At 32.7% G+C, this 20,764-nt stretch overlaps 1 protein-coding gene across 3 annotated transcripts in view; it reads right to left on the bottom strand.

Moving 5' to 3' along the window:
- The window catches only part of CCDC178 (coiled-coil domain containing 178), a 542,262-nt gene that overhangs the window by 354,708 nt on the left and 166,790 nt on the right, over positions 1–20,764 (bottom strand). For all 3 annotated transcript variants that reach the window (XM_011974390.1, XM_011974388.1, XM_011974389.1), the window contains exons 13-14: positions 5,988–6,083; positions 5,702–5,838 (exon numbers count right to left, since the gene is read on the bottom strand). In XM_011974390.1, the coding sequence (XP_011829780.1) occupies positions 5,702–5,838; positions 5,988–6,083 (233 nt within the window). The remainder of the gene's footprint in view (positions 1–5,701; positions 5,839–5,987; positions 6,084–20,764) is intronic.

Raw genomic sequence — 20,764 nt, forward strand, 5'->3', positions numbered from 1 at the left:
TACTTATTAGGCTACTGTATTAGTCCGTTTTCTCACTGCTATAAAGAACTACCTAAGACTGGGTAATTTATGAAGAAATGAGGTTTAATGGACTCGCAGTTCTTCAGGCTTAACAGGAAGCATGACTGCGAGGCTTCTGGAAACTTACAATCATAGCGAAAGGCAAAGAGGAGGCAAGCACATCTTAGTGTGGCTGAGCAGAACAGCGAGCGCGAGAGCGCGAGAGCCAGCGCGAGAGCCAGCGCGAGAGCGAGAGCTTCAAATAATCAGATCTCCTGAGAATTCACTCACCATCACAAGAACAGCAAGGGTAAGTCCGCCCTGCTAGGATTCAATCACCTCCCACCAGTCCCTCTCCCAACACGTGGGGATTCAAGATGAGATTTGGATGGGGACATAGATCCAAACCCTATCAGCTACTGAAAAAACATAATTTCTATAATAATTATGTATTTTACTGGGGGCTCATTTAAGGCAGGAAGCTTTCCACATATAGTAACTTTAGAACCTACCATAATGTCTGCACACAATATGAATTCAATAAATGATTAATAAGAGATTGAACACATTTTTAGTTGGACTGAATTAACAATTTATGTCATTTAATGTTTGTTTTAAAAGTAACATTTTATTGAAGTAGAACATTTATACAGAAGTGTACAAATCAGAGTATAGCTCAATCCATTTTAATATGAATACACCAGTACCACCCTCATTCAGAAAAAAAAAAATACATACATATATATTACACGTGACCAGCAGAATCCCAGGAGTGTGCTCTCTCAGTCACTACCACCCAATAGGAACTGCAATCCTGACTCCTACGACCATTTTACCTGTTTCTGAACAAGATTATATAATATTATGTTTCTAAGATTCATTCATGTTGTTGTGTGTAGCTGAAATCTGTTTATTCTCACTGCTGCAGAGTATTACTTTGCATAACTATGTTATATCTTACCTATTCATTCTACTCTTTCATGATTAGTATACATTTGTTTATCCTCTTTTGTGAAGTGATTGTTCCGTTCTGCAGATTTTTATTCGATTATTTGCTTTTTCTATAAGTTTTAATTATTTTTGTCATTTTATATTTATCATTACATTATATATAGATTATTTTATAATTTACTAATTTTTCTTCACCAATTTTTTTGGTTTATCAATTTATCTTCTCAGATATAGCTATAACAAATATATTTTATCAGTCTGTGGTTTACCTTTTGTCTGTCTTAATGAAATGTTTATTCATCTGTTTTTTTCTCTATGATGGTATTTATTTTTCTGTTTAAGAAAACTTTACCTGACTCATATTTACTGATATTTTTCTACGTTTTCTTAGAATTTTGTATTATTTAAAATTTCACATTTACACCTATGTTCCAAAAAAAATAGACTATTGTTTGTTAGATAGGTAGGGGTAAGACTTTCTTTTCATAAGGCAATTAGGCCGTTTATTCTTTGCTGCACTACAGTGGTACACTTGTCACAAATCTAATGAATGTATACGTGTAGGTTGGATTCTGGACTTTCTACTCATTTCCACTGGTCTATCTTTCTACCCTAGCACCAGTAAAGAGTCATTTTACATATTGAGCTCTATTATTAATTTTGAAAAGTGGTATTATAATTTGTGAAGCCTAGTTCTAAAACATTGTTAAATATTTATCCTTTAATTTTCCATATACATTTTAATATCAGCTTTTAAGTTTACACGTATACACACATGCATATAAACACAAAATTTGATAAGAATTTTCTTAGAATTGCATGAACATCTTTGTAATAGTGAGTGTTCCAATTTATGACCAAGGTATGCCCCCCTCTATTGAGTTACATCTTTAATTTGCTTCAACAATATTATGGAGCCTTCTGGGTAGTATTATCAGATACCTCCTTGCTAGATTCATTTCGTGGATTTGATGTTTCAAAATTATATTGTAAGAGATATCTTTTAAATTTTATTTCTAATTGATTGCTGTTGGTATATAATGATATTTCAGTTTTCTAGCTATCTCAACCTTGAACAATACCACAGAGTTTAACAGTTATATAATCTTTTTCACACTGAAATATACCATAGAGCTATTTGTCCCCATAAATAGTCATTTTTAAATTACCCTGATTAGTTATTTTATTAAATTATAAAATAAAATTACATTAGGAGTTTAGTTACAATTGCAATAAGACTTTTAATTTATTTGGTTAGAACTTGACATTTTCTCATAATTGGGTCATATTCAAATTTTTGACATATCCCTCTATTTATTCATTTTTAAAATGTATTTTAATCACATTTGGTACTCTCTTCATAGAAACTTCCTACTTTCTATGTATGTATTCTTAGTTGCATTTTGGGTATAATTTTCTAATGAATGAGGTTTCCTCTTATATTTTCTAAGTAGATAGTCACGATTTCGTGAAAAACCAAACTATGGGTTAGTAGATGGGGGTCTATAAAGGCCATTAACTATATTTATTGATTCTGCCCTATCAGATATTGGGGAAATTTTACATTATACTGATATATGGCCAAGTGTTATAATTTTTCCATAAAATTCTACCTATAAAAATTCAAATATTTAAGAAACAGATGAAGGAAAAATCGTGAAAATGTTTGCCTGACAATTTAAAGTACTTCTGCATTTTACATCTAACATCTATCTCTATGACCATCTTTCCACAATTTCAGACTCACAAATCAAAATGATTTCCAGATACTTATACTTGTATTGTGCCATACACAATCCCAATCAAACATAGTGACATTTACCCTCCAACCTTCCTTTTTTTCACCTACACATTTTTCATTTAATGTCTGGTACCATCATCAAACTAGTTTTTCAAACCTTAACTCATCCAAATACCACTAAAATGACATATTTAAAAAGAAAGTCTGATCATAGGGCTTCTTTAGTGGACATCTATAGTCCTCAGCTGAGTCCAAATGCCTTAAAATGATTCATTATCTGGCATGATAGTTCCTTAGCCTCAATGTTTTCTCCTGATGGCCTGTCACATAAAAACACGTATTGCATGTAAACACACACACACACACACACACACTTAGGCAGACACAAGCACACAGGGTCAGATCATGCACTTTCTCTAAGCTTCAGCCACACAAAAGTGTCACTCTGTGAACCCACCACCATCTTATCTGTGCCCCAAAATATTAATAACAGCAATTTTAACATTAGATCTACTATTTGTGATTGTTACTATTTGATTGATTTATCGCGCATATTTGAACATTTACTAAATGTCAGTTAAATTTAAGTCAGATTAAACTGCAAAAAATGAGAGGAGGTTAATATTCGGAACTTGAATACAGAAAGTCAGATTTTAAATTCCAGCTGTGGGACTTTAGGAAAGCCACTTTTCCCCTTAGAACTCTGAGTTCCTCATTTCTTCCTTGGAAACACACAAGAATTATTTTTAAAAAGTAGAATTCAATAGAGGATGTACAAATATTCAACCTCCCTAGTAATCAAATAAATGGAGTTCAAAACAATATTAAGAAGATAGTTTTCATTTATCATATTGGGAGAGATTTCTTACAACCATAACACTGAAGTTAGCACAGGTGTGTGAGAGGACAGGCTCATGTACTGCATGGCCTCATGAACGGGATCGTCTTTCTGGAAAATAGTTTTAGAGACGAAGTGGAAATTTTAAAAGTATTATATGCTAATAGAGATTTCTAAACAAAATATCCACTGCCGTAATATTTACAACAAGGAGTAAGAATGAGAGCAATCTAAATAACAGCAATTATTACATAAATCATAGTTCATCCATAGAATAAACTATTATACAGCTATTTAAAAGATGTATTTAACAGTTGTTTAATATCATGAAAAAAACTATTATGTCATGTTGGGAATAAGATCAAAACTCACAATTATTTAGTAAGAAGGAAAAAATTCAGTAATATATTAATTTCTATGTATCGAAACAATGTTAGGGTCTCAATCTCCTTTTGTACGTTGTGTATTTTTCAAATTACTTACAACAAATGTGTTACAGACAGTGCTAAATAGAGAAGACATCATTGCTCTTAAGGCATTGGAACTTTTGGTTAAATGGAGCTTTGTTAAATATGGCGTAGGAAACAAAATCATAGTTTAGAGCATATCCAAGGACACAAGTTGAAAAATAGAACCTTCCTCATAAACATAAGTTTGCAATGATTAACTCAACTTTATCCTAGGACTCAAAGATTTTCTGCAAATAGTGCTCAGAAGCAAGTGAACTACACATGGTTTAAAAAAAAATAGCCAAGAATACAAGTGAAAAAGGCACTCAAGCATGAGCTAGAAGAATAAGAAGCAAATGACAAAGACTACAGATATTTAAATTATCAGGTGCAGATTATAACTATTCACACAGTTTAAGAGATAAAAGATAAGCTTTAAGTATCTGTGTCAAACAAAAAATCATAAAATGACCTAGCAGATTTGGATAAAAAGCAAATAAAACTTTAGGAAATGAAAAATTACACTTGCATACATTTGTAATGCAATATATACTTGCCGCATATATATATAGACTTGCCAGTTTATATGTGCAAATACTTGAAATAGACAAAATTATTTGCACATATACATAAATGTAATACATATATATAGTTACCAGTTAGAAACAAGAATATAAGAACTATTTTGACATATGAATCGGTAATTATCTCTTTGTCCTGTGTTTTAATCTTCTCTTCTTTAGGAACATGACTTAGATATATGGTAGACCTGACTCTTGCCTGCAAATCTCTTAATCTCTCTTTCACGTTATTTTACCGTTTATTAATTCTCTGTTCTGCACCATGTAATCCACTGTTAAAAATTATCCATTTAATTTTTAATTCCTAGTAAAAATTGGGGGTAAATTAAATGATTAAATAATTAAGTAACATCTCAAGGTGTTTTCTGGGTAAGCAAGATAATACACCATGGAAAGAAATCCTTCCCAATAAATAGAGCTGCATTCCCAGTGCTTGTGACAGATGTACTTGTGTTCCCAATAATTCACTACATCTATTCATTTTTTGTTATTTGTTATTTTTTTCTTTTGAGACAGAGCCTTGCTCTGTCGCCCAGGCTGGAGTGCAGTGGCACCATCTCGGCTCGCTGCAAACTCCACCTCCCGGGTTCACACCATTCTCCTGCCTCAGTCTCCCGAGTAGCTGGGACTATAGGCACCTGCCACCATGTCTGGCTAGTTTTTTTGTATTTTTAGTAGAGACGGGGTTTCACCATGTTAGCCAGGATGGTCTCAATCTCCTGACCTCGTGATCCGCCCGCCTCGGCCTCCCAAAGTGCTGGGATTACAGGCGTAAGCCACCGCACCCAGTCTATTCTTGAGAGAATTAGACTTGTCATCCCACTGACATCAGACTTGGCCATGTGACTTGCTTTGTTCAAAGGAATGTGAGTGGTGTTAACATGTATCACCCTCCTGTGGAAGCTACAAGAGCCATTGAGTGATCTCACTAATGTACTTTTCCCTCTATTACTAGCTAAATTACTACATGAGTGAGAAAACAACCTTCTTATTTTGAGTCACTAAGATTTGGACGTTGCGTGTTAAGCTAATGATAAACAAAAACACCACCATATCACTCCAGGGACACAAACTGGAGAGATTTGTTATATTTAATATATTGTATTATGGTATATAAGAAAAAATGTATTTGCAAATTTACCTTTCATTGATTTGTTCTGTTATTTTGTTAATATCAATCCCAAGTTTTTTATTGTCTTCCATCAGTTTTGTACATGCCAAAGAAATAGCTGAAAAATCTTTTGCAACATCAGAAAGCTCAATATCCCATGTTTTTTTCTTTAAGAAGAGAATAAAAGAATCATTCATACATGTCTAATTATCAAAAGGCAAAAGGTATAATAATGAAATAACTTTTAGATATATGAGTTAATATTTGGAAATACAGAATGGCATTCTAAGTGGGAAGCAGGAAAAAATCAACTTACTGCAGCATAAAAATCATTAACTGCTTCCTGATACTGATTTTCCTGACTTTTTTGCTTCCAGATTAGTTGGTCATAAACTCTTCTCAAATCTTCCAGCTAAGAAAGAAGATATACAGAATAAAGTGAATTATGTAGCTTTTCATCCTTCCATAAGGTAAAAAATAAATTAATCATGATAAAGTAGAATTTGTTTCAGTTACATAAAAATTGAAAAACAATAGAAAATTCAGAATTATAATTCATCACATCAACAAGTTAAAGGAGAAAATAAGTATGCTAACACTTTGCAAAACAGTCATTTAATAAATTCACTCACTATCTAGTTTTCATATCTTAAAAAAACTAGTACAAGAAAAAATTATTCAAATATAATATAAAGAAACAATAGCAAATACCAAAATAAATTATAAAATACTGAATGTATCCTCATTAGACTCAAGAGTAAGACCATATTATCTCTTTTATCACCATTATTATTAATCACGCTTTGGGAAAGACTAAGTAAACATAATTACATAATAAAATCAAATATTAATATTATAATATTGAAAATGAATAGGTAATATATCTTCAACTTTCAATAACATGATTAAATACCTAGAAAAATAGAAGAATTCTATTTAAAACAACAATTAACAACTTTGGTAAAATGGCTGGGATATAAGGATTAGAAAACGAACAGCTTTTATCTGTAAGAGTAATAATCTGTTTTTAAAATATAGAAGAAATAATTTTAAAGTTTTCTCAAAAATATAAATTATTTGGGAAAAAATTTGACAAACAGTAGAGGACTTATATAAAGTAAACAAAAACTCTTATTAAGTACCCTAAATCAAGTTTTACATGAAAAGGATGATTTATTACAAAAAGGTTTAATAGATTATAATGTGTGTTCTCTCAACATTAGAGTAAAAATATAGCAAAATGGAGTATTTTTTGAACTGCATTAAATGAAGTTCACATGGAAAAAAGGTACCTGAGACTAGCCAAAAGTTATCTGAAAAATAAATATTGGAAACTTGCTACCAGATACTGAAACATCCTATAATATGTCTATATTAAGGCAACATTTATTTTCCTCATCATAGTAAAGATCAGAGGGAAAAATTAAAGGCCAGAAATAAATCCAAATCAATATTTTAAAAAAATGATATCTGAATTCAGTGAGCGAGAAGTTGTTTAATTAATGGTACTGAAATAATACGAAATCTCTGTTTAGAAAAATTCAAAGTGGTCTCTATATCTCACATCGAACTCATATAATAACAAAAGTAAAGTTTCAGAGGAATAAAAATCTAAATGCAAACACAGAACATGTTCAAATTAGAGTAATCAATAAAATTTCATTTGCATAATCTTGGGCTAAAGGAGAGTGTCACCTTAAACTAAGAGATCTGTTGATGGGTTTGACAGCACATTTTATAAAAATGTGTGTCAAAAAAAAACCACCATAAACAAAATGTAAATTATAAAAGAAGACCATGAAAAAATGTAAAATAAAAAGCCAACATTCCCAGATTATGTCCTTGCAGAGACATCAAGGAAAATAGTGAAGCAGGAGTCTCTGAAAACTCCCTCCTATATAAATGTAATTTAAAAAAAAAAAAAACTGGCAAAAAAAAAGTCAAATCAGCCTTGTCAGCACTCAAAATTAGCCAAAGGCTTGCAACAATCTAGGGAGCACTGATTTAATAAAAACAGCCTAAGCTTAGTAAGGTGTGCTTTGTGGTGTTTCACCTTCTAGTCCTATCTCTTCAGCTCCACAGAAGCCTCAAAGAATAATTTGTTGTTAAAAGCAGCCTTCTGGCAGCCACCAGAGGGAGCAGAATCAGGCTAGAATGCTTTCAAAGCCTCATTCTCAAAAAAAAAATTGTCTTTATTGGACCTTTCTGGTGGTTTTTATGGAAACCTCCACTTGCAAGGATGTCTGCATTTGATTTGCTGCAGAGTTCACCAGCACAAAAACTCTCTCCCAGAAAAGCTTTTTCCCCAGAGCATGGTTGTCCAAAAAAATTACAGGCAATTGATTAACTCTGTGGCCACCTGAGATAGTGGCTAAAAATTGGAACAAACAGTAGATGAACTAACAAACTAAAAAGGGAAAGCTGGTGGAATTACATCCATAGTACTTTGTAAAGCTCCAACATACTCCTGGGAATCTAGAAGGCTGCAAATATCCAGGAATGTGTGAAAGACCAGGGTATTCACATGTTCTGGAAATATCCGAGAAGCCATTTAACCTCTCACCTCCTGCTGATCTTGAGGCTCTATGCAAGCAGGAAGCAACAACAATAACAAAACTAAGGCAGAGTTGGCAACTGCCTGGTTGTTTATTGAAGGTGAACCTAAACAAGCACACAGAACTTTTCTGCAAAGACAGAGAGAATTTTTTTTTCAGATTTTAAGGATTAATATCCAATGATTAACAGACCCTCAGCTCAGAAGAGATTTCAGGGGCTGCACATAAGAAAGACAACAGACTTTATCGAATTAAGTTAGCAAGTTCCCTAAACAAAACAACAAAAATTACTACTTCAGCAAACAGCAACAGGAACAAATCCTAAGGATAAGTGAAAATATGATGTCCAGTATAAATACATTATATTTAAAATGTCCAGTTTTCAACAACTAAAAATGAGACATTCAAAGAATTAAGAAAGTACAGACTATAGAGAATAAAAAATTAGTCAGTAGAAATTGTCTCAGAGGAAAATTAGACATTTTATTTATTAATCCAATTGGAAATTATAAATATGTTCAAGGATCTAAAGAACTAAAAGCATTAAAATAATGTTTTAGCAAATAGAAACTATTAATAAAGTGATATAAATTATTTTAAAAATTCAAATATAAATTTGACGGTTGAAAAGTAAAATAACTGAACTAAAAAATTTTTGCTATCTGCACTCAACAGCATATTCAAGTAGGCAGAAGAAAGAATCATCAAACCTGAAGATAAGTCAACTGAGATTATCTAGACTGAAGAACAGAAAGAAAAAATAATGAAAAATGAACAGAGTTTCATAGTTGTGTGACATTCCATGAAGTACACCAATATATATACAAAAGTAAAAGTAGTCAAAAGAGAAAAGTGGGGGGAGGCAAAAAGTATATTCAAATAAATAATGGCTGAAAACTTCCAAAATTTGGTTTAAAAAACATTAATTTATACATTGAGGAAGCCCAAGAAATTCCAGTAGTAAAAACTCAAAGATATATACTTGAGATACATCACAATCAAACTGTCAAAAGTCAAAGACAGAGAGAGAATCCTGGAAGCAACAAGAGAGAAGTGACACTTCACATGTCAAGGATCTTCAATACGATTAACAGATAATTTTTCACTCAAAACAATGGGAAACAGAAAGTATATACTAGCATATACAACATACAGAAATAAAAGTACCAAGAATACTATATCAAGCAAAACTATAACTTGAAAACATAGAGATATTAGGACATTCCCAGATAATCAAATATTGGGATAAACCTGTTCTATAAGAAACACTCAAGGGAATCCTCCAAATTGAGATGAAAGAATGCTAGACAGTAACTTGAATCCACAGGAAGAAATAAAGACAACCAGTAATCATAACTGTATAGGTAAATATTAAAAATGTATAAATGTATTATTTTGTAACCATTTTTCATTGCCTAATTTGAAAAGCAATTGCATAAAGCACTAATTGTAAATTTCTGTTGATAGTCACACAATGTATAAAGATATAATTTATACAATATCAAGACAAATAAAGGAAGAAAGAAAGCTATAGAGGAGGAAGAAATGTGTATACTAATGAAATTGCTAGTATTAATCCAAAATAATTTTTTGTAAATTAAATTGTGAATTCCACTCCCAGGGCAATTGTTAGGAAAATAGTATAAAAATTTATAGTCAAATCAATTACAAAGTAATTAAAGTATTATATAAAAGAAGGCAGTAATGAAGGAATAGAGAAAATATAAAGACATAAGACACAGAGAAAATAAGTAGCAGAATGGCAAATACAAATCCTACCTTATCAGTAAGTACATTAAATGTAAATAAATTAAACCCTCTAATTAAAGTATAGAGATTGACAGAATAAATTTGAAAGAAATGGTCCTATCATATACTGTTCACAAAAGACACATGGGAGATCACAGACACAAATATGTTAAAAGTAAAGGCTGGAAAAAGAAATTCCATGCAAACAACAACCATGTTAGAGCTGAAGTGGCTAGATTAATATCAGACAAAATAGACTTTAGAATAAAAATTGCTAGAACAAACAAAGAATGACATTTTATAATAACAGAAGGGTCAATTAATCAAGACATAACAATCACAAATATCAATCCACCCAACAACAAAGCTTCAAGATACATCAAACAAAAACTGACAGAACTAAACAGAGAAATAGAAAATTTAACAAAAATAGAGACTGCATACTGCATGTCTGAAGTCATGCAAAGTGCCTTCTCCAGCCATATTAGAATGAAATTATAAATCAACAACAGAAAGAAATAACAGAAGGAAATTCAAAACATATGAACATTAAACAATATGTTCCTTGATAACCAGCAAGTATAAGAAGAAATCTCAAGAATGATTAGAAAATATTTTGAGATGAAAGAGAATGAATGTACAACACATTGAAACTTATTGGATGAAGTTAGAGCAGTGCTTTAAAGGAAATTTCTAGCTTTAAGTGCCCACATTATAGAAGAAGTTCTTATGTCAGTAACCTAACTTTACATCTAAAAGAATTAGAAAAAGAGCTAACTAAACCCAAAGCAAGTAAAAGAATGAAAATCAATTTAAAAAAAACTGCAGTGGGAAAAATATGAATTCTAATACACGCAAAAAATTGAGAGAATCAACAAAACCAAAAGTTTGTTATTTGGAAAGGTCAAGAAATTTGATAAAATACTATATACACTGACCAAGAAAAAAGATAGAAGATTCAAATTATTAAAATCAGAAATTCAAGAGAGAGTATTGCTATGAACCTTCAAAAAGTGATTATAAGAGAATACTATAAAACATGTTATGCCAACAAATTAGATAAACAACGTGAAATGAATAAATTCCTAAAAATACACCACCTAACAAAACTTACTCAAGAAGAAACAGAAAATCTGAATAAATCTGTAACAAGCAAATAAACTGAATTAATCATCAAAAACTTCTCACAAAGATAAGTCAGAACCAAACTGCTTTACTGGTGAATACTACTAGATGTTAAAAGATGAATCAAGATGAGTCTTTCACAAAATCTTCCAAAACATAGAAAAGAAATATACACTTACCAGCTTATTCTATGAGGCAGTCTCACTGTGATAGCATATCCCGACAAGACACACAAGAAATGAAAAATATAGACTGACATCTGACATCTCTTGTGAATATAGACACAAAAATCCTTAACAAAATAGTTGCTGAATCCATAAACATACAGAAAGGATTACACACCATGATGAAGTGAGATTTATCTACAAATGCAAGGTTGGTTCAAAATGTAAAAATCAGTAAATGTAATAAACACCATATTAATATAATAAAGGACTAAAGCCATTTCATTATTTCAATGAATGTAGAAAAATCACTTGAAATATTTCTATACCCTTTTGTAATAAAAAAAAAAATCAGTAAGGTAACAATAAAGGGAAATTTTCTTATCCTGATAAAATATACCCGTGAAAGCCAACCTCATACTTGATGAAAAGTGGATAATATCACTAATATCAGAAAGGATGGGATATTTGCTCTCACTGTCTTTTTTTAACATTGTATTTGATGCTCTAATCAAAGTAATTAGGGGAAAAAAAAAAAAGAAATAAACATTTCCGGACTGAAAAGAAAGAAGTAAACATCTGTATTTGCAGATAAAAGGATTGGTGTAGAGAAAGTCCTAAATAATCTATTTGTAAAAACTATAGAGCCTAATGAACAATTTTACAACTTGCATGATACAAAGACAACACACAAACATTAGTGGTATTTCTATACACTAGCAATAAGCAATATAAAAATGTAATTAAGACAATTTTATTTATAATAGTGTCAAAATGAATAAAAATTGAGGCATAAATTTTACTAAACAGTGCAAGACTTGTACACTGAAAGTTACAACACATAGTTAAAAGGGATTAAATAGGCCTAAATGAAAATATATCTGTAATCATGAATTTAGACACTTAATATTTTTAAGATGACAATGCTCTCCTCATTGATTTACAAAACTCCATTAATCAAGACATTGTAGTACTGGCATAAGGAAAGACATATAAGTCAATGGAATAAAATTGAGAATGTAGAAATTAACCCATACTACACTAATTACCAATTGATTTTAACAACAGTGTCTAGACAATTCAATGAGAAAAAATAGTGTTTTCAAAGAATGCTGCTGAAAATACTGAATATCCACATACAAACAATGAATTTTGACTTCTACTTCATACCATAGACAAACATTAACTAAACTTGGATTACAAAATATAAAGTAATAGTTAAAACCATACAAATCTTAGAAGAAAACATAGATATAAGTCTTTGAGACTTTGGGTTAAGCAGTGATTTCTCAGATATGATACTTAAAGCATAGGCAACCAAAGATAAAATAGATAAATAAGACTCCATCAAAATTACAAACTTTTAGTTTTTAAACTTTTTAATATCTTCTGCTTCAAGTATACTAACATGAAAGTGCAAAGACATGACATGGAGTGGGAGAAAATATTTTCAAATAATCTATCTGATGAGTGTCTAATATCCGAACTACAGAAAGAATACTTACAACTCAATAAAAAGTGAAAAAGAACGGAATAGAAAATGGACAAAAGATTTGAAAAGACATTTCTCCAAGGAAGATATACAAATGACAAACACAGGAAAAGCCACTTTCCATTATTAGTGACTATGGAAATGCAAATCAAAACCACAGTGAGATGCCGCTATATACCCACTAAGGATGGCTTTATTTAAAAAGGGGGAAAAAATGGACAGATAATACTGATTTTTGCTGAGAATGTGTTAGAATTGAAACTCTTATAAATCGCTATGGTAATGTAAAATATTGTAGTCACTTTGGACAATAGTTCAGCATTTCCTCAAAATGTTAAACATCGAGCTATCACATGACCTGGCAATTCCACTCCTAGATATATAACCAAGGAAAATGAAACATATTATGCAAAAGTTGTAGTGAATGTTTAAGAGTGGCATTATTCTTAAGAGTCAAAAAAAAGTGGAAACAGCCAAAAGTCCATCTACTAAAGAATGGATAAACCAAATGTCATGTACTTAGAAAATGGAAACTACTCAGTCATAAAAAGAAATAAAATACTGACAGACTCTACAACATAAATAACCCTTGAAAATATTATCTAGCCTCAAGTAACTCAGATGCATAAAATTATTTTATATTTTACACACCAAACAATTGTCAGTCTTTGTCAGGTTTACAAAGTATTTTTCAGTGGAAAAAAAAATCAAAAAATAAACATGAAAACTCAGTGACTAAGAGCCAAAATTAATGATTTGCACCACTATGCCTTCGATAAATGCTTGTGGAAGGCCTACTAAATGAACTTATGAGATAATCATGAGCACACCTTAAGCATTGCATGTGTAATTCTTGCAATCTGCAACTTTTGGATAAGTACAATTACTTTAGCCCTGGCCTAAGTAATAAGATCCATGGAGTCACTAGTATTATGTCCTTATTCCTTTCCCAATATAAATAATAATAAATATACAACTTCAAAAATATTAATCATCAGAATATCTAAAATCAAATAGTATACCATTAATGGAAATCTTTGCATTGAAAATGAAATTTAAATGGCTAATAAGGAAAAAATGTATTTACTTTGCTATCAGGCAGGAACATGGAAATTAATGTAACACTTTTTAATGCAACAATTAGGTTGGTATAATTTAAAAATACCTACCATTCTGGGAAAAATGAGAGAAATCATACATTTCTATTGCTCCTAATATATAAATATATGTGCATATGTATACAGATGTTTTAGAAAATATTTCAGTAATAAGTATTTTGAAAAACATATTTAGTTTTAATCCAACAATTCAACTTTCGAGAATCTATCACATAGAAAGAACCAATTCATAACAACAAAAAATATAAAGTTATTCATTTTAGTATTGTTTGCAGTGGTTAATAACTATTTTTCAATCTGAATTTATTTAAAAGTTAAATAATTGAATACATTGTCATTGAGGTGAATCATGTTTACTGGTCAGTAAACCTCCATTTCATTTTCCTTCTAATGGGCTTTCCTGGGTAGCAAAGCCTAGGAAAATAAGGAAGGTAGGGATACAAAGAGGAAAGGAAGGGAAGGGGAAGGGGAAGGGAGGAAGAGAGGAAGGGAGGTTTTTCTAGTTTTATTTAGAGGAAGGGAAGGAAAGGGGAGGGGAGGGGAGGGCAGGGCAAGGAAAGGAGCAGGGAGGGAGGGGTTTCTGGTTTTACTTGCTGAAAAAGTTTAGGATGCAAATTGGTTTCAACAGATCAGAGATTTAGTTATGTATATTATGGAAAGTGGAAGGTAATGGTCTTCTTCCTGATTTCTGTTTGCTTCTGGCTTAGTTCAGTTTGGTATGTATTATCTCTACTGGCAAGTAAGGTCATGAAGACTTGAGCTAAGTTTGAGCTATTTGTAGCTGAGTTGCAGTGCCCATCTTCCAGCTATGGATACTGAGGCACTGTAGAATTAGCAGCAGTGGTTAATACTTCGAGACCCCAGCTTCCTGATCCCAGAGCAGGGATAGGCTGAATACTGTGGCTTTTGAACTCAAGAGTTCCATGGACAGCCTCAGATGCTGTAGCTTCTATGCTCAATCTGGGAAACATTTTTGGATGTCCAACCCAGGGCTTTTTCTGCCAGATTTGCAAATTTGTTGGTATCTAAATTTTTTTCTCCTAAAGTAGAGGGATTTCTGTTTCCTGCGCTGTGCCCTGATTGATATTATGGCATGTTCCTAGTATGTAATATTTGTTTACTGTTTAAAAGAGTGCATTAGATTCATATCTAATAACCTTGATGTATATCCACATCAAATTTAAAAAAATATTTTTAAGTAAAAGAGCAAGATTACTAAATGTGTGTACTGGACAAGCTTGTTTTTGTGAAAATCAGATAGCAAAAACAAATAATACAGATATATATATAGACTATAACCTAATATATACTTATAGGAGCATAGGCTAATATGTGCAAAATGACACATTATACGGGTAACATTGACTATTTTACGGGGAATCAGAAATGAGAAGACAGTAGGAGATAAGGTTAATTACTAAATCTGTAGATCTATTTATTTTACACCATTTATCTCAGTGAATATGTTACTTAATAACATTTAAGAAGAATTTAAGAAAGGCAACACTTATCTTCATAATCCCATTTGTATAAATTGGCTGAAACATTCATTCACAAAATATAAATTACTGCTAATAGTTGTGAATAAAAATAATGGAAACATCCGGGTGGGAAAAACTGTTCAGCACAACTCTATCTCTGAGGAAAGAGACTGTGCAACATTTAAAATAATTGGTAATTTAGTAATATTAGAAATTCACAGAGTAATGCTTTAAATGTGGTATATATTTTTTTTCTTTTTTTTTTTTTTTTTCAGACAGAGTCTTGCTCTGTCATCCAGGCTAGAGTGCAGTGGTGCAATCTCCTCGGCTCACTGGAAGCTCCGCCTCCCCAGTTCATGCCATTCTCTCACCTCAGCCTTAAATGTGGTATATTCTTAATATATGCAACTTGAATGGAAGATTAAACACAGAAATACTAAGTTATTAAATGATAAAATAATTTATCATTCATATAAATGATAAACTATGCTGTTTAGATGAATTTGAAGGCCTTTATGTATATTCATCTTTAATCAACACTTCAATGCCTAAATTTTTCTTTCAGATTCCTAAAAACTCAAATTAACAAATATCCGTTTTTTTCAGTCCAGAAAATAGAATATCAAAAAGAAGTAACAAATAGGTCACAACTAGAACATGGAGGAGAAATTTTGAGTCCGAGTCTCTGTGCTAGCCTCTGACTAACATTCTAACTAACTGCTTTTAAAATGTTTAGCCCCATTAGTCATCAGAGAAATGCAAATTTGAAAGCAGAGTCCTCCAAAAGGACTACAATTAAAAATAAATACTGGCCAGGTGCTGCGACACACTTCTGAAATCCCAGCTCTTTGGGAGAGCTAGGCAGGAGGATTACTTCAGGCCAAGAGTTTAAGACCAGCCTGGGCAACATCGCAAGATCCCATCTCTATTAAAAAAAAAAAAAAAAAGCCAGGTGTACACTTGTAGTTCCAGCTACTTGGGAGGCTAAGGTGAAAGGATGGCTTGAGCACAGGAGTTCAAGGTTACAGTGAGGTGTGATTTTGCCACTGTACTGTAAAATGGGCAACAGAGCAAGACCCCGTTTCTAAAGTAAGTAAGTAAATAAATAAATGACAATATTAGATGGTACTGTGAATCTGAAGCTGGATCTCTCAGACATGATGTTAGGCATAGAAAAATGCATAATGCTTTGGGAAAACTTTTTGGCATTGTCTACTAAAGCTGAACATGTGTATTCTTTGGCCCAGAAATTCACAAAATAAATGAACGTTTCATTTTAATAAATAAATGCATTTAAGTGCATATTTCAAATGTTGTGGCCTGAAAAGCTAGAAGATTTGAATTGTCATAAACTGAAATAGGGAAGAATGCAGGTTATAGAGTGGTTCCACATCTGAAGTACAATTTTAGGACAGTTAAACTTGAGATACTTGCTAGACATCTAAGTGGAGATTAAGAGTTGGCAGTTAGATATATGAGATTTGTTATAAAAGACCAAGCACTGGGGTTCTCAAATTTTGGGAGTTTGAGGAGATATAAAGAAACCAGTAGAGGGAACTGAGAAGAAGAATCCAGAAAAGTAGCAAAAACCATGAAGAATGTGTTCTGGAAATCAAAAGAAAAAAATTTCCAAGGCTAAGGGTATAATCAACTTGGTTAAGTGGTGTGTGTAAGTTAATTAAGATGAGGACAAAAGAATAATGATTAGATTTAGCAAAATGGAAATCACTGGTGACCTAAGGTTTAATGGCGATGGTAAAAAGAAAATTGGGGTGTGTTTAAGAAAGGATGAGAGATATAATGGTCAAGTAAGATTTATTCTAACAATTCAAGGTTCAAATTAGAAAATCCATTAATTTAATTTACTGTATTATAGATAATGAGAGAAATATTACATGAGCTTCTCCATAGAGGCAGAAAAGATTCTTGAGAAAATTCAATACCCATTCCCAATTTTAAAAACTACTCAATACATAGAAAGTGACAATACTTTACTAACATGATAAAACATATATTGAATCTTAAAGCCAGCATCATATTTAACGGAATAGAAATACTAGTAGCAATCCCATTAAGAGTGTGGCATAGCAAGGATGCCACTTATTTCCACTACTATGTAACATTGTATTAAAAGTATTAACCAATGTAATCAGATAAAAAATAATGATTGAAGGCATAAGAATTAATAAAAAATATCTCTAATTGCAGATGAAATAATAGCATTCCTGGAAAACCCCAGATAAATGATGATGAGTAACATAAATAATTTTTAAAATTAGTAAATTAGTACAACAAGAATTATCATTATTTACTTCGTAAACCAAATATAACCAGTTAGAAGAATTAATAAAAGAGAAATCCTCAACTAGACGTACAAAAAAAAAATTTAAGAATACGCTTTTCAAAATCTTGCAAATTCTATATGAGGAAATCTTTTAAAAATGCTCCTGACACAAAATGTAATTGAACAATTTGAATAGTATCATCTTATTGACTTAAAATAATGCCTGTTTACTATCCCGTGTTTCTATAAGTCAGAATGCTGGTGAGCTAGGTCAGGACTCTGCTTAGGGTCTCACAAGCTGTAATGAAGGTTTCAGTTGGCCTGGGCTCTCCTTTAGAGGCTCTGGGGGATAAACCATTTCTAATCTCATTAAGGTTGTAATCTCATTACAGTTCCAGGCAGAATGTATTATCTTTTCACAGTTTCTATGTGGCCCCCTCCCATCTTCAAGTCAGCAATGACTGGCTGAGCGCTTCTCATGCTTTGGAACTCTCTGACTCTACATTTCTCTGACTTGTTCTGCTCTCAGCCAGAAGAAAGTTACGCTTTCAAAGACTCATGTAATTACCATTACAATCCAGGATAATCTCCCAATCTAATGGCACTGATTATAAACACAATTACATCTACAAAATCCTTCTGCCCATATAACCTTGCATATTTACAAGCATGACACGAAGGGCACAAATTATGAGGACCCAGATTCTGCATACCACACTGCCCTCCCTGGGTCCAGGATCCACATCCCACCCATACGCAAAATACATTCACCTCCTCTGAGGGTGCCCACAAATCTCCAACCAAAGCACAAACTTGCATCTAAATGTTATTATCTCTAATGTCCAAAATCTCATCATCTAATCAAGTACAGATGAAACTAGATAGGTTTGATATATCCTGGGGTGAAATGTCTTTGTTTTTTTGGACCTTTGAAACTAAAGAAAGAAATTATGACTTTACAATGATCCTAAAATATACACATATATATACACACATATATATACACATATATATACACATATGTGTGTATATATATATTTATTTCATGAGAAAGAAGCCAGATCCATCATTTTTTTAAAAGATAATCACTTCTCTATTTTTGGCTACACTAAAGTAGTTGAGAAGTAACACCCTTAAATTTCCTTGATGCCCTCTTGTTTAAGAAGCCTATAAATCCACCCTTCTAAAAGTAACTTCAATTAAAATTGATTGAATAATATTTTTATATTATGCCTAAACATAAAACTAAAATTTTAGCATTTATATACAGAATATAGGCTTTATTGTGTCAAATACAAAATCAACACAGCAGCTAGAAAGTGATTGAATTTACCAACCTTGTAGCATTTTATCCTTTAGAGAATACTACTATTAGCAACCAGTACTGACAGTATTTAATACACAGAAATTACCTCTAAATGCAGACTGTGAAGTACAAGAAATCTGCTGGACAATATGGAAAGATAATATATATAAAATTAAAATGGATAGATTCATCTAAGAGTTAATCATATGGCATCAAATATATACAAAATTACAGTGATTTTAAATATGTGCTATTTATTGCAATGAGAGTAAGTTTTCTTAGCTCTCCATTTCACTGAAATCAATTACAAAACTTCCAAAATCTATCTCTTTTACAATATAATAATCATTAAAGACAAAAACAATTTTTATCTTAAAAATTAAATAATTTAAATCATAAGGTATATGAAGGAAGGACTAGATTTAAACAATTTAATCACCAAGAGTTATTATGTAGTTTTGGTTATGTTTAAATGTTCAAAACTTATTTTATATTCAAGGAAACAATGCCAATGCCAACATCTAAATTATACAATTAAAGGGTGAATATAGTACAAAATTGTGAACCAGTTGCCATACAAGATCCAATAGACAATGCGACATGTCTTATAACCCCACAGAGTTAATGATATGCAATTCAATTCATAAAGATGTCTTCTTAAAAGTGAATTGAAAAAGGGTAAAGTTAAGGTTTTAAGAATTTTGGAAAATGAAAATACTGGCAAATTATTTAAGCTTTGGCAGAATGCTAAGATATATCATTTTTACCTGTGCTTCTTGTACTACTGTATAATATAATTCAACTTTCATTATCTGTTATCACAATACCATTTTGCTTAAAATGAATAGTTATGTTCAATTTAAAAGTTTTAGAGATATTTATTACAGCTTCGTTTATAATACTTAAAAATTAAAACACACTTAATATCCAATGACAAGGGTTTAAGAAACTCTAAAGAGAGACAGGGCAAGATGGCCAACTAGGTGCAGACAAGTGGAACAGCTCCCATGGAAGGACTGAGACTACTGGCGTGCTTTTAACAGATCTTCAGAGGGAAGACACCAAGAGTGGACACACAAGCTGGGTTGAAGGGGGAGAAAGCTGGGAACCCTGCAAGGGCTATCGCATATGGGGGCTCATTTTTGAACCACAACAGTGCCGGAGGAATGGGTGAGTGGAACTGGCTAGGAGCAACCTGCTCTTGCCACGGGCCTCTGAAACCTCAGCAAGAAGGGACCCCTCGACCACCCTGGACACTTAAGGTGGCAAGGAGAGCCTCCTCGAGTAGTGGTAAGGGCAGCAAGCCAACTGATGAACCTCAACATCCCTAATGATGGCCATTTCCGAGAGCCTCGGAGGACCCACAGCCAGCAAGCCCCGCCCCCACCAGTGCCTCGCCCTTGTGCTAATACTGTGCAGAGAACAGGGGATCCTCTCACACCCTGAGTGATCACTCCTGCTTGCAGGGCACAGAGAAGGCACCCAGACCTGCCCGGACCGGCACTCTGGCCCCAAGACGACACTACCTCCAATGCAACCACACACAGAGTCTCCAGCAGGGGCCTCCTTCCCCCACCCCCTGATAAGCTGCATTGCCTCTGCCCCTGTGGTGAAAGCTGGCAGGGAGACAGACACCCCTGCACCCACTAGCACTCTGCTGCAGCTGCTGCACCTCAGCTTCCCCAGCGCAGGCCAAACCTCAAGGAGCCAAGAGCAAAGTCAGGGCCCAATACAAGTCCTCCCAAGTCAGAGCATGCAGTCTAGGAGATGGGAGATGAACACTGGCCCCCTTAAATCTCCCAGAAGTCAGTCGGCTGAA

This window comes from Mandrillus leucophaeus, unplaced genomic scaffold (genome assembly GCF_000951045.1).
Source record: "Mandrillus leucophaeus isolate KB7577 unplaced genomic scaffold, Mleu.le_1.0 Scaffold145, whole genome shotgun sequence".
Lineage (NCBI taxonomy): Eukaryota > Metazoa > Chordata > Mammalia > Primates > Cercopithecidae > Mandrillus > Mandrillus leucophaeus.